The sequence below is a fragment of the Ciona robusta genome, chromosome 1 (assembly GCF_009617815.1).
Source record: "Ciona robusta chromosome 1, ASM961781v2".
In the NCBI taxonomy this organism is placed as follows: domain Eukaryota; kingdom Metazoa; phylum Chordata; class Ascidiacea; order Phlebobranchia; family Cionidae; genus Ciona; species Ciona robusta.
In genome coordinates, this window is record NC_143235.1 from 12,391,774 (window position 1) to 12,403,291 (window position 11,518).

The following is an 11,518-nucleotide window of genomic DNA, read 5'->3' on the forward strand; positions in this document are numbered from 1 at the left end:
ATTTCTATTAACGCACATGTAATCATTCTTGATTTGGGGAAAGTACCGTATCTCGCGAAAAGTCAAAAGTTTGATAAAAGTGATTGAAATTTTTGCTTTGTAGAAGAAAAGTTTTACATTTTTAGTTAAAGAACATGGGCCGAGCTCGCCGCAAGCATGCAGCTGGTACACAGAAGCTAGCTCGACCGGAAAAACAGCCGACTGTTTTGGTTGAAAAAGACGTGGAATTAAAAGGTAAGTATCTCATTTTGTTAACTATAATTTTTAACTTTTAACACATGGTGCATATTCTTTGAATTGTGAGAGCAGAATTTCTTGCATTCCGCTCAAGTTTACAGCCACTTTAAGTAGAATGTGGCAATTTGTATGGATGTCTTGCATATGCAAATATTGTAGATATTGGCACATTGATATAAGGGTTCTTTGAACCAACTTTTAATTTAGTTTCTCAACTGGTTTTGAAGTTATGAATGAAAATATCTGAAGGGATGGAATGGGTTAGGGCCTTAGGGGTTGGGGTTGAATCTGCCACATTTTGGTTGGTCTTTCATCGGGATAGTCCCTTCTCCTGAAAGTATAGAGTATTACAATAAGGAAAATTATAGACCTCGCAATGCTAAAAAAGGTTCATAAGTTCGTTTTAGGAAAAACACTCTGTTTCACATTAGGCTTGTTTGAGTAGGACCTACTCTTCAGATTAGTTTGCCATTTAATTATATTTAATTTTATGACAGGGATTGATGAGAGCAACTCACTGGTTCTTCCTGATAAGAAAGACAGAAAACTTCACAAAGAAATAGACAAACCGCTTCCCCGAAAACTGAGTAAAAAGCAACGGAAAAAATTTGAAAAAGTTTTGGATCAAAAAAGAAAAAAAGAAAAAGTAATTTGTTGAAATAATATGAATGTAAATGTGACCTTTTTATGTATATTCCTCATAATACTTCAAGTTACTGTCGGATTCCATTCATGGCTTAGAATTTCCTGTAAAATTGATTTATACTTCTGTATATCTCAAAAAATTATTGTATTTATATATTTAAAATTTATAATAACAAAAACTCTGCTATGTAGTCAGTTTTCTTTGCAGCATTTTCCGCAACAAGTAGAGTCACATTAAATAACAGCAAAATTATGTGCATCCATTTCTCCATATCTTGTAATGTATTTGTGTTGCTGCTATTTGAAACAAAGCAAATGTTCCCCCACCCAGAGATCTGCACTGCTCGAAAGTTTGTCTTCTGTTCAAGTGAGCTCATCAGAGCTGGCATTGTTTGATAGTGTTGCCCACCTTGGCACAAAGAACTCAAAGCTGAAACTGCTGTCGAAACGTCCGCTGCCGAGTGATTTAAAACAGGCGATTGCAAGCCAGGAAAATGAACCTAATGCTAGTGTAAACAGCTTGGCAGGAAAACGCAAACGAAGAAAATTGACAAAGAAGGTAATTTAAAACAGGAACAAACTTGAATTTATTAGGGGGGTGGAAAACGGATTTATTTTTATCCTACAGAATATATACATATATATATATATTTATATTACATATGAAAATATTGGGTAAGGTTCTTGTGGAGAACCTGGGATTTGGGCTTGATTTGGCTTGTTTACCTCTTTTATACTGCACTTTTTTGGTTATTTTGATTTTATTTTAAAACTTTATATTCAAGGAAAAACCATTGAAACCAGTTGCTCTTCCCCAAGAAGAAGAAACAGAAGAATCCTCTAGTGACGATGAGGATCAGAATGTTGAAAATGATGTTTCCATGAGTGAGCAGGATCATTCAACTGAAGATGAGAAGCAAGAAGAAAAGGTTGAAAAATCGAAAAACACTGAAAATTGTGAAAGTGCAAAAGAGAATGTGGAAATTGTTGGTGACCAAAAAAGTGAACCACAGTCTGTTAAAGAAGAAGTTGAGAAAACTAAAGAATCGAAACCGGTCACATTTGTGAGTTTGGATCGCACAGCAGCCATTCAGGTAAATTGTTTTAACAGATTTTACATTTATTTTCGTGCATATATTTCTTGCTATTTTTGGTGTGATGATTTTTATTTTTTACTAACCTAAAGATGTGCATTGATATTAAATTTAGCTCATTTTTAGTTTAGGTTGTTAAAATATATACAGACTTTATTTATGCCAATTTTATATGCAACCAAAATAAGACGCTTGTCTGTTTGGTTAAAGTCCATTTTATGCCACTTTTATTTTATAATTTTCTATCATTTAATTTTTATAATAATGCTTACTGTTGGGTCCCTTTAATTAGTGCATGTCCCATGTCGAATATGTCTATTATGTCCGCTATGTCCACAATATTCACTAATCACTACTTAGTGGACATAGTGAATATTGTGGACATAGCGGACATGCACTGTTTATTTTAGGAAGCTCGACTGGCGTTACCAATTCTTGCAGAGGAACAAGTTATCATGGAGGCAATCAATGAAAACCAAGTTGTTGTTATATGCGGTGAAACTGGGTCGGGTAAAACAACTCAAGTGCCCCAGTTCTTGTATGAGGCAGGATATGCAAGGTTTGTGATGTGAAATTTGGATGAATGTAACTTGCCTTATCCTGACATGGCCTTAATACAACAGTCATTATAATACAGGTGTTCATACACCTTGTGCCAGCATAAGAGATTTCTTATGTATGGATGATATTAATTTGGACAACCCATTGGTGACCACTGATTTGGAGCAGTTGCCTTTAAACTTTCCCAAAAATTGCCCAAAACTGGGATAGACATTTGAAAAGGTCTACCCTAGTTAAATAGTTAAAAAAATGATTTTGTAAAAAAAAAGTTTCTTATATATATATATATATATACTTTCAGTGGCTCATCTGGTGTAAAATATATATATTTCTCTTTGATGCTTCCTCTGCCTTCTGGCACAAAGTTTATTGCCAAAGTTGCTGCTCTCATTGTCAGAAATAAAGTCGAAACATTAAAAATACACTTTGTTTTTTCATACCGCAAAAGCTGTGGAAAGAATATTTATAATATTCCTGGCAGCAACAGTACGTATATTACTATTTTATATTGTACATGCCAGATGAGCCGTTTGTTTAATGCATACCTTGCCGCAACAACCAACATTAGTGTATAATACTATTTAATATTGTATATGTTTCAGGCATGGCATGGTTGGAGTCACTGAACCAAGACGAGTAGCTGCAGTAAATATGTCAAAGCGAGTTGCTGTGGAAATGAACTTACCCACCAGCAAAGTATCTTACCAAATCAGGTTAGTTTTTATACGTGTTTGACTGCGATGCAGTGTTGTGGCACTGGTTGCATGAAAACTTAAATGGTCTTTCTGGGTTTTGGGGTAATGGGCCAAATCTGGTCTGAAAAGTAAAAAAGGTGTATATTGGTTTGAAAGAAATATTTACTTTAAAGAATCAAATAAATTAGTAAACAAAATAAACAATAAGTTAGATTTGTTTCATAGGAATGTGTCTAACAAAATTCTTAATAACACTTAACTATTCCTTTTCAAAAAGTTTGGCATTGCAATCCAATATTTTTTTGAATTTTCGGTATTAATCAGTAAACATAAGAAGCATTTCTAGGTGGTGATAATAAAATCCCATTAAAAAACTCTAATTTCCAGGTATGACAACAACGTCACAGAGAATACGTGTATAAAGTTCATGACAGACGGTGTGTTGGCTCGTGAAATGAAAGCAGACTTCTTACTCACCAAATATTCAGTAATAATACTTGATGAAGCTCATGAAAGAACTGCAAATACCGATTTGTTGATTGGTTTGTTATCCAGAGTGGTGCCAATGAGAAATAAGGTTGTTTTTTTAAGATATTGGTCTAGATTTATGTTGTAACTTGTTGATTATATTTTTTTCTAAGGGTGAAGCCTTAAAATTTTTAATTTTAACAAAATTTGGAATGAAGAAAACTTTGAAATAAAAATCAATTAATTTTTTCTTAAAAAGTAAAACAAATTACTATGTCCTCACCCCACCTCATTATATATAATTTCTATACATTGATTTATGCAGAGAGGAAAACCATTGAAGTTAATTATAATGTCAGCAACACTACGTGTGGAGGATTTTACAAAGAACGAACGTTTGTTTAAAACGCCGCCACCTGTATTGAAAGTAGGTTGATAGAACAATTATCGACATTATGTTTTATGTGACCCTGTAATTCAGTGTATGTACTTGAAGCCTTGAAGGGCATTTATTTGTATGGCACTGCCTGTAACTCATAGGTTATGGGTTCAAGGCTCATTGCTGCCACTGTTCTGATCTGAGTTTATGTATCCTTAAGCAAAACACTTAACGGCAATTGCGCCAACCCAGTGGTCAATGGGTTGTCTTAATTGTCAGCCATACAAAAACTAATCACCGAAAAAGTTACATAAATGGTAACTCATAAGCTGACACGAGTTTGTATTTTTCCAAACTTTATTGCTAGCAATTTTTAAAAAAAGACATTAAAAAATATCAATCAAAAAAATCGAAATTGTGGGCCACACAGAACTAATCTTAACCCTTTACCACACTAACCACTACTTTATTGTTTCTCCTTAGAGTCAACCACAATTTTAATGTATTACTTTAACTTATAGATTGAGACGCGTCAGTTTCCCGTTACAGTTCATTTCAGTAAAAGAACTCCTCAAGAAGACACTGAAGATGGGACAAGGTTTGCGTATCTGGATGAAGCTTATAAGAAGGTGGCTATTTCGTTCTCGTGTTGTTTTGCATTTGTGTTAGTAACTTAGTAGCACAATCATTATTTGCTACTGCATATTTCTAGCAGGGGTTCTTAGACTTATGTTTAGTAGTTTGGGTATCTACAGGAACAGGTTAGCCCCCCTTTTTTGGGCAGCCCCCTTCTGAGTCCTACAGACCTACATCTAAAAACCAGTGTACTACAGTATGAAATCTTTTTTAAATTAACTTTGTTTTCAAAGTAATTCTTTTATACTAACCACAACAGGATAATATAAAATTATAATATTTGATTTGCAATCTCAATTTTCTCCTAAGATCTTTTCATTATTTAAAAAAAATTTCCAAAGTTTTTTTATAATTTAATTTTTTTTCCAGAATTTTTTTTTATTATTTAAATTTTTTTCCAATATTTTTTTATGTTTAAATTGTTTCCCACACTTTTTTATATCATTTTAAATTTTTCCACAGATTTGCAAAATCCACCGCACTTTACCAGCAGGGGGAATACTTGTGTTTGTGACCGGTAAACAAGAAGTTCACGCTCTGAAACGTAAACTGTCTAACACTTTTCCAACTGAAATGCAACTCAATAGGCAACTGAACAACAATGAACAAATCTCAGGTTGGTTTTTGCTTTTTTTGATCATTTTTGATATTGTATGATAATTTTGTACAGTTTTTTCAAATTTTTTAAATTTTTAAATTTACTGTTTTTTTTATATTATTGTGTAAATAGTTTCTGATAAAGTTGATTTTTTGGTTGTTTTGTTGATATTGGGTAATTATTGTTATTTAAGACATAAACAAGGATTTTCCTATAAGTAAGATACTAATTTTATCTGAAACGTTTTAGTTTTAAAACTAAACTATTTTCAGTGTATCAGAACACTGTTTATGATTATTTAGATTCCTATTTTTTATAAGAGTTTTTTTTTTTAAACCGTTTTTAGTCTATCAAAAGTTAAATGCTCTTTTTTACCTTTTTATTTTCTTATTTTATTTTTGTAAGTAATATTAACAGTTAAAGATGAGGAAAAACTCCCATCAATCAACCTGGATAAATACAAACCGACTCCGGATGAAGACGAAGATGAAGACTTCGATGTGAAACCAACGGAGGACTTGTTGCTCTCGGAAGATGAAGATCAATCGGACTCGGAGCTGTGGATGGATGACAGTGCGTACTCCTCAGATGCAGATCATAGTCTTCCAATGCGTGTCCTGCCTCTCTATGCGATGCTGCCAGCTCACAAGCAGAAACTGGTTTTCGAGCCGGTTCCGACCGGTTTTAGGCAGTGTGTGATAGCAACTAATGTAGCTGAGACTTCACTCACAATTCCTGGAGTTAAATACGTCGTAGATACCGGGAAAGTTAAACGAAGAGTTTATGACAAAACCACGGGCGTTTCTACCTTTCGAATTGGCTGGGTTTCTAAAGCATCAGCCAATCAGAGAGCTGGTAGGGCTGGCCGTACAGAAGCAGGTCACACCTACAGGTTATTCTCATCTGCCGTTTTCCAAGATTTTGAGGATTTTGATCTGCCTGAAATTTCTTCCAAACCTGTTGCTGGATTGGTGCTACAGGTGATTATTCCTAATTATTTACAACATAAAGTTAAAAGAGATCTGGAAACTATTTAAATTATAAACCCCATTCTGATTTTATTTTAAAGCCTAAAAAAGTTGGGTCGAAATTCATATACACCATGATTTTTTTACCCAGATAATAGTCACGTCATAAAAATCATTCTGCTTTTATTTTAAAAGCCCAAAATTTTATTCCATTTTTTTAAAAAATTTTTACAACAGTCTTTTAATGTCAATTTCAACAATAAACGAGCCGAATATCACAAAAATTACATCAACATTCATACAGTCCATTTCTTCACCCAGATGAAGTCTATGAACATAGTTTTACACCAGGTTTTATTCTGTTATGGCTGTAGTATACAGTATGTACTTTACAGCCTGAAGTATACAGTATTTACTTTACAGCCTGAAGTAGACAGTATTTACTTTACAGACTGAAGTATACAGTATTTAACACATAAATCAAAAAGTGCCCAATGTTTCAAGGTATGATGTATGTTATGTAACAACATTTAACAATAACGCCTTACCCAGATGAAGTCCATGAACATAGACCGAGTCGTCAATTTTCCCTTCCCGACTCCCCCGTCACACGAGGCACTAGAGGGAGCTGAAGAGCTGCTGACTTCACTCGGAGCGATCGAAAAACCCCCTCGTAATTTAACAGTGGCAGAACTCAAAAAAGGCAAGTTTCTTTTGTGAGATTTTGATTGCTAATATAAAAGAATAGAGCTAAAGTATACAAGCAGTTAGACAGCCTTTACAATTACGGAAATAGAATTTTTTTGTTTATTTATTTTTTTTTTTTTTTTGCAAAATGAACCTGGTTACCAGATAAAGTCAAACTATTTTTATGTGATGAAATACCTTAGCACATAATATCCAAATGTCCTGAATTCTGATTGTGTTTTAAACAATTAACAACGGTCCATGGGAGTCATAAGGATACAGTTTTATAATTCTTTGGTGTCCCATCTTTCTCCACGATACTGTATGAATTACCCTGATAGCCTACTAAGTCAAAAAAATGAACTTTTTTTATTTTCTTATTAAATTTCCACTCACAGTCAAGCATAGTGGTTCAATCAGTGAACTTGGTCGGTTAATTGCTTCATTTCCCGTCCACCCACGATATGGAAAAATGATTGCTGTTGCTATTAACAACGAAAGGAAACTCCTGGAATATGTTATCACTATTGTAGCCGCACTCACTGTGAAGGTATGTGTTTGGTTAAAAAACTCTTGCTAGACTTTTAGCGACTTGTTTTACCTGTTTATTTTTATGTTTATTTTTTTAAATGGTTCATATACCGCATAGAATGAAAGTTTGAATGAAAAATAAGCCACAAAAAATATAGTTTTTTTTTACTTATACACTTTTTACTTACAAAATCTGTTTTCGAAAAAAAAAAGATTTTTAGCAGGTTAGGGGGTTGTTCTTTCTTACTCTAAGTACCCCATTGTTTTCTATTACCCCACTTGACTTTACCTTTTTTTTATTTTTCTGGTATTTTAAAAAGTGTTTTCTGCTAAAGAGTTAAAGGTACAAAAGATGCTTAATTTTTTTGATAATTTTTATTTATTTAAAAATTTACAGGAAATGTTTGCTGTTTCTGATTTTGACGCAGAAAGAAGCAACGGAAAGGTACATAATGTATGGTTTGCATATTTCAATTTAGTAAGTAGAAGACTTAAAAATTAGAATGTCTCGGTTATTATAAAACTTAAGTTCTGCTTTTTTTAAAACAGGAGTGACATAATATGTTTTGAACCAGAGTTTTAACAGCTTTCATTCTGCTGCTATGTGCATATACATATGTGGCTAATTTATACAATATTCAACACATAAATTATAAAGTGTTTTAAGCTATAATTTAACATTAAACAATGTTACTACACCAGATTTCTACAGATTCCTATAAACGCAAGACTTTGCTAAATGGACACACTTTTTAGCACACACCTTTTTTAGTATTGTAAAGTGTAAAAATTAAAATTCGTTCATATTCATTTATTTTGCTTATACATTCAAGGAAAAACACAGAAATCTGGCTGCTCATTTGTGGCAGATATGACAGTTTAAAACCAGATTTCGTACAAATTTTTTTAACTCTAACAATTTATAATACGCACCTTTCGTACAAATTTTTTTAAATGCAATGCTTGTAAAATGTGAAAAAATAGTATTGTGAAGTGTAAAAAATTAAAACACATTCGTTTATTTTGTTTTCACATTAAAGGAAAAACACAGACATCTGGCTGCCCGCTTACAACACATGAAGGTGTTATGGTGTACCGGGGGTGGACCTCAACGCAGGTTACTTGGTGACCCAATGGTATACATGGGTGCTATAGGTGCAGCTGAGTTTGCGGGTGCTACTCCATCTTATTGTGCCAACAATTGCTTAAGGTAAACTTCATAATCTTAATGCTAGAGGTGTAGAATACAGAATTTCTAATCTGTAAGGTTCAAATCCTTTTTATATTCGAACTTAATTGCAGGATTCGGTATTCTTTTTCATGACGTCATCTCTTGAATATATTAACTAATTAAAAAGCTGCGAAAAAAAAGAATTGCTCAAAAATTATCCTTATATTTTTAGGACTTTCGACAGAAAACATTTCGCAATGTCTTTCCAAAGGTTGCTATACATTTTGAATTGGGCGTTTTAACTCCATGTGTTTATGGGCTTACATTACTGAAATGCAGTTACATTTATAGTGGTCAAACATAAGAAACCTCATTGATTAATCTGGTGAATTAAAAAGACTTGTTTTTTTTACTTAGACCAAAAGCAATCATTGAAGTTCGAAAACTTCGTTCCCAGCTCACCAACCTCGTAAACAAGATACAACCTGAGTGTGAACTTGAATTGAATCCGAAAATGAATCCACCCAATGACACACAAGTAATGGCTGTGTTATAAAAACAGAAAAGATGAATTTTGAAAACAAGCAAAAAATCTCTCTTATTATAACAACTATGTTAACCCATTTAATTTTTTATCAGAAAAAAAAAATTAATATATTAGAAAAAAAAATTAATACAAATTTGTTGATCCAAAAAGTATATATTCGATTTGTTTTCATTGAAATGTGTGTCTAATCTCTGCCTTCAAAAAAAATGACATCTATTTACGTACACACTAGGTGAAACATTTGAGGCAAATCATATTATCGGCCATGCCTGATCGCGTGGCAAGAAGAATTCCAACTGATGAGTTGCCAAAAGAAGAAGCCAAGAAGTTAAAGGGAGCTTACAGATGGTTGGTTAACACTGATTATGCAACCATTTACTGCAATAAAGTATAGTACTGTGGGGTAAGATGGGATACCTTTAGGTTTAGCACATTTTATCCAAATATATGAAACACTTTTTCATTCTATTTTCCTGTCACATTTGGTGGTGAACAAAAAACATTTAAAGAATTATAAAACTGTATCCTCATGACTCTCATAGACCGTTGTTAATTGTCTAAAACATGATCAGGTTTTTATTTGGATCATATGCGGTAAGGTGTCCCTACCCTACTATAGAATAAATAAAGTTGCATTTTATCAAGAGAGTCAGGATTAACAAAAACTAAAATGACGTCACAACTCACAATGATCCATTATTTCAGCGCGCTTCTTGAAAATCCTATCTTCATACATCCGGAGTCGATTCTCTCACGTGACCCACTGCCTTTTTTCCTCGTTTTCCAGGAGGTTATGGAAACAAGAGAAGGAAAGAAGACTTATATGAGAGGTGGAGTAAAAATTAAATTCCTTATCAAATGTCTTGTGCCACGGCAAAGTGTTTAGAAAAATAGCACACCTGCCTCTAACCCAAAAGAAATGGGTTCCAAGGTTCGTTGCTACTACTATTGTGGGTGTATGTGTCCATGGGCAAGACACTTAACGGTAATTGCTCCAACCCAGTGGTCACTAATGAGTTGTCTGAATTATCAGTCACACATAAAAAAAATGAAAAAATCCAAAAATATAATCACAAACAAAGTAACATACATGCCTACTCGTAAGCTGACATGAGGTGTATAAAACAGAACACCCGTGTTATAACGACTGGCGTTTTCCGGCCACGCGTGGATAAAATAAGTTACATTCATTCACAATATAATCATAACTTATTTTTCCACTGTTTATCCAGATATAACTGAGATTGAACCAAACTGGCTTGCTACATTCTGTCCACAACATTGCGTATTCTCCAAGCCGTTGGATGACCCCATGCCGACCTATGACCCCGTGTTAGATGAGGTCAAGTGCCACGTCACGGCAACATATGGCCGCCTTTCATGGCCATTAGGCGCAGTTGAAATACCATATCCTGCAGGATTGGACAGGTAACCGCACTTGTTGAAAATGGAACTAACATAACGTCATTATTTATATGATTTGTCTGTTTGTTTAAGTTTTGTGTCAAAAAAACATTGTTTTTTTGCACTTTACATGAATAGCCTTGGCATTAAACCTGGCTATTTTCGTAAAATGTCATTTAAAACTTAAAAATTGCAGAAGTTACACATTGTTATCGTATAAGTATATCACTCCAAGTATTTTGAAAAAGTTAATTTTTTATTATTTTATAAAATTTCTACCAGATTTCGTTGGTTCGCTCGTTTTCTTCTTGAAGGCTCCGTTATGACGTCATTAGGCCAATTTTCTTCTCTCTTTCTCTCCCGTCCCGCTACTATGGTCAAGTCATGGTCAAAGTAAGATATTAGTACTGTCTTGATACTACAGTCTTATTTATACCATTGTGGGCGTATGTGTGCTTGGGCAAGACACTTAACGGTAATTGCTTCAACCCAAAGGTCACTAATGGGTTGTCCAAATTATCAGCCATGCATAAAAAAGAAAAAAAACACAAAAATAATTACCTACAAAGTAACCTACTTGGTAACTCTTAAGATGGCATAAGGTGTATGAAAAAATCTGTCCCATCTTCTTCCACCCTAAAAATCTTTGTGAAATTTTTATTTTGGGCAGAGGAGGATCCTTTTAGGTTTTTATTTCCAACGGTATCCATCTTACCCCATAATACCACATTTAAATAACAATATATATAATATGGATATTTTCCACTGCAGCTTACAGCCGCGAACGGAGTCTTTATTAAAAGCCTTAGCTGGCCGTGGTGTAGACAGCAAGAAAAAACTCACAGAAATATGGAAAGACAACCCATCATGTAAGTTGCTACTGCTGTATCTTTCCTG

The 11,518-nt window shown here is 33.8% G+C and overlaps 1 protein-coding gene across 1 annotated transcript in view; it reads left to right on the forward strand.

The window, feature by feature from the left end:
• Positions 1 to 11,518, forward strand: part of LOC149743335 (putative ATP-dependent RNA helicase DHX37) — a 12,726-nt gene continuing 1,208 nt past the window's right edge. The window contains exons 1-21 of the mRNA XM_089879312.1: positions 1 to 234; positions 735 to 883; positions 1,214 to 1,441; positions 1,668 to 1,976; positions 2,387 to 2,535; positions 3,140 to 3,250; positions 3,620 to 3,809; positions 4,026 to 4,127; positions 4,601 to 4,708; positions 5,178 to 5,331; positions 5,731 to 6,293; positions 6,834 to 6,984; positions 7,367 to 7,518; positions 7,897 to 7,944; positions 8,540 to 8,709; positions 9,088 to 9,208; positions 9,450 to 9,565; positions 9,923 to 10,047; positions 10,450 to 10,645; positions 10,904 to 11,014; positions 11,393 to 11,490. Of these exons, the coding sequence (XP_089735438.1) occupies positions 135 to 234; positions 735 to 883; positions 1,214 to 1,441; positions 1,668 to 1,976; positions 2,387 to 2,535; positions 3,140 to 3,250; positions 3,620 to 3,809; positions 4,026 to 4,127; positions 4,601 to 4,708; positions 5,178 to 5,331; positions 5,731 to 6,293; positions 6,834 to 6,984; positions 7,367 to 7,518; positions 7,897 to 7,944; positions 8,540 to 8,709; positions 9,088 to 9,208; positions 9,450 to 9,565; positions 9,923 to 10,047; positions 10,450 to 10,645; positions 10,904 to 11,014; positions 11,393 to 11,490 (3,451 nt within the window). The 5' untranslated portion in view covers positions 1 to 134. The remainder of the gene's footprint in view (positions 235 to 734; positions 884 to 1,213; positions 1,442 to 1,667; positions 1,977 to 2,386; positions 2,536 to 3,139; positions 3,251 to 3,619; positions 3,810 to 4,025; positions 4,128 to 4,600; positions 4,709 to 5,177; positions 5,332 to 5,730; positions 6,294 to 6,833; positions 6,985 to 7,366; positions 7,519 to 7,896; positions 7,945 to 8,539; positions 8,710 to 9,087; positions 9,209 to 9,449; positions 9,566 to 9,922; positions 10,048 to 10,449; positions 10,646 to 10,903; positions 11,015 to 11,392; positions 11,491 to 11,518) is intronic.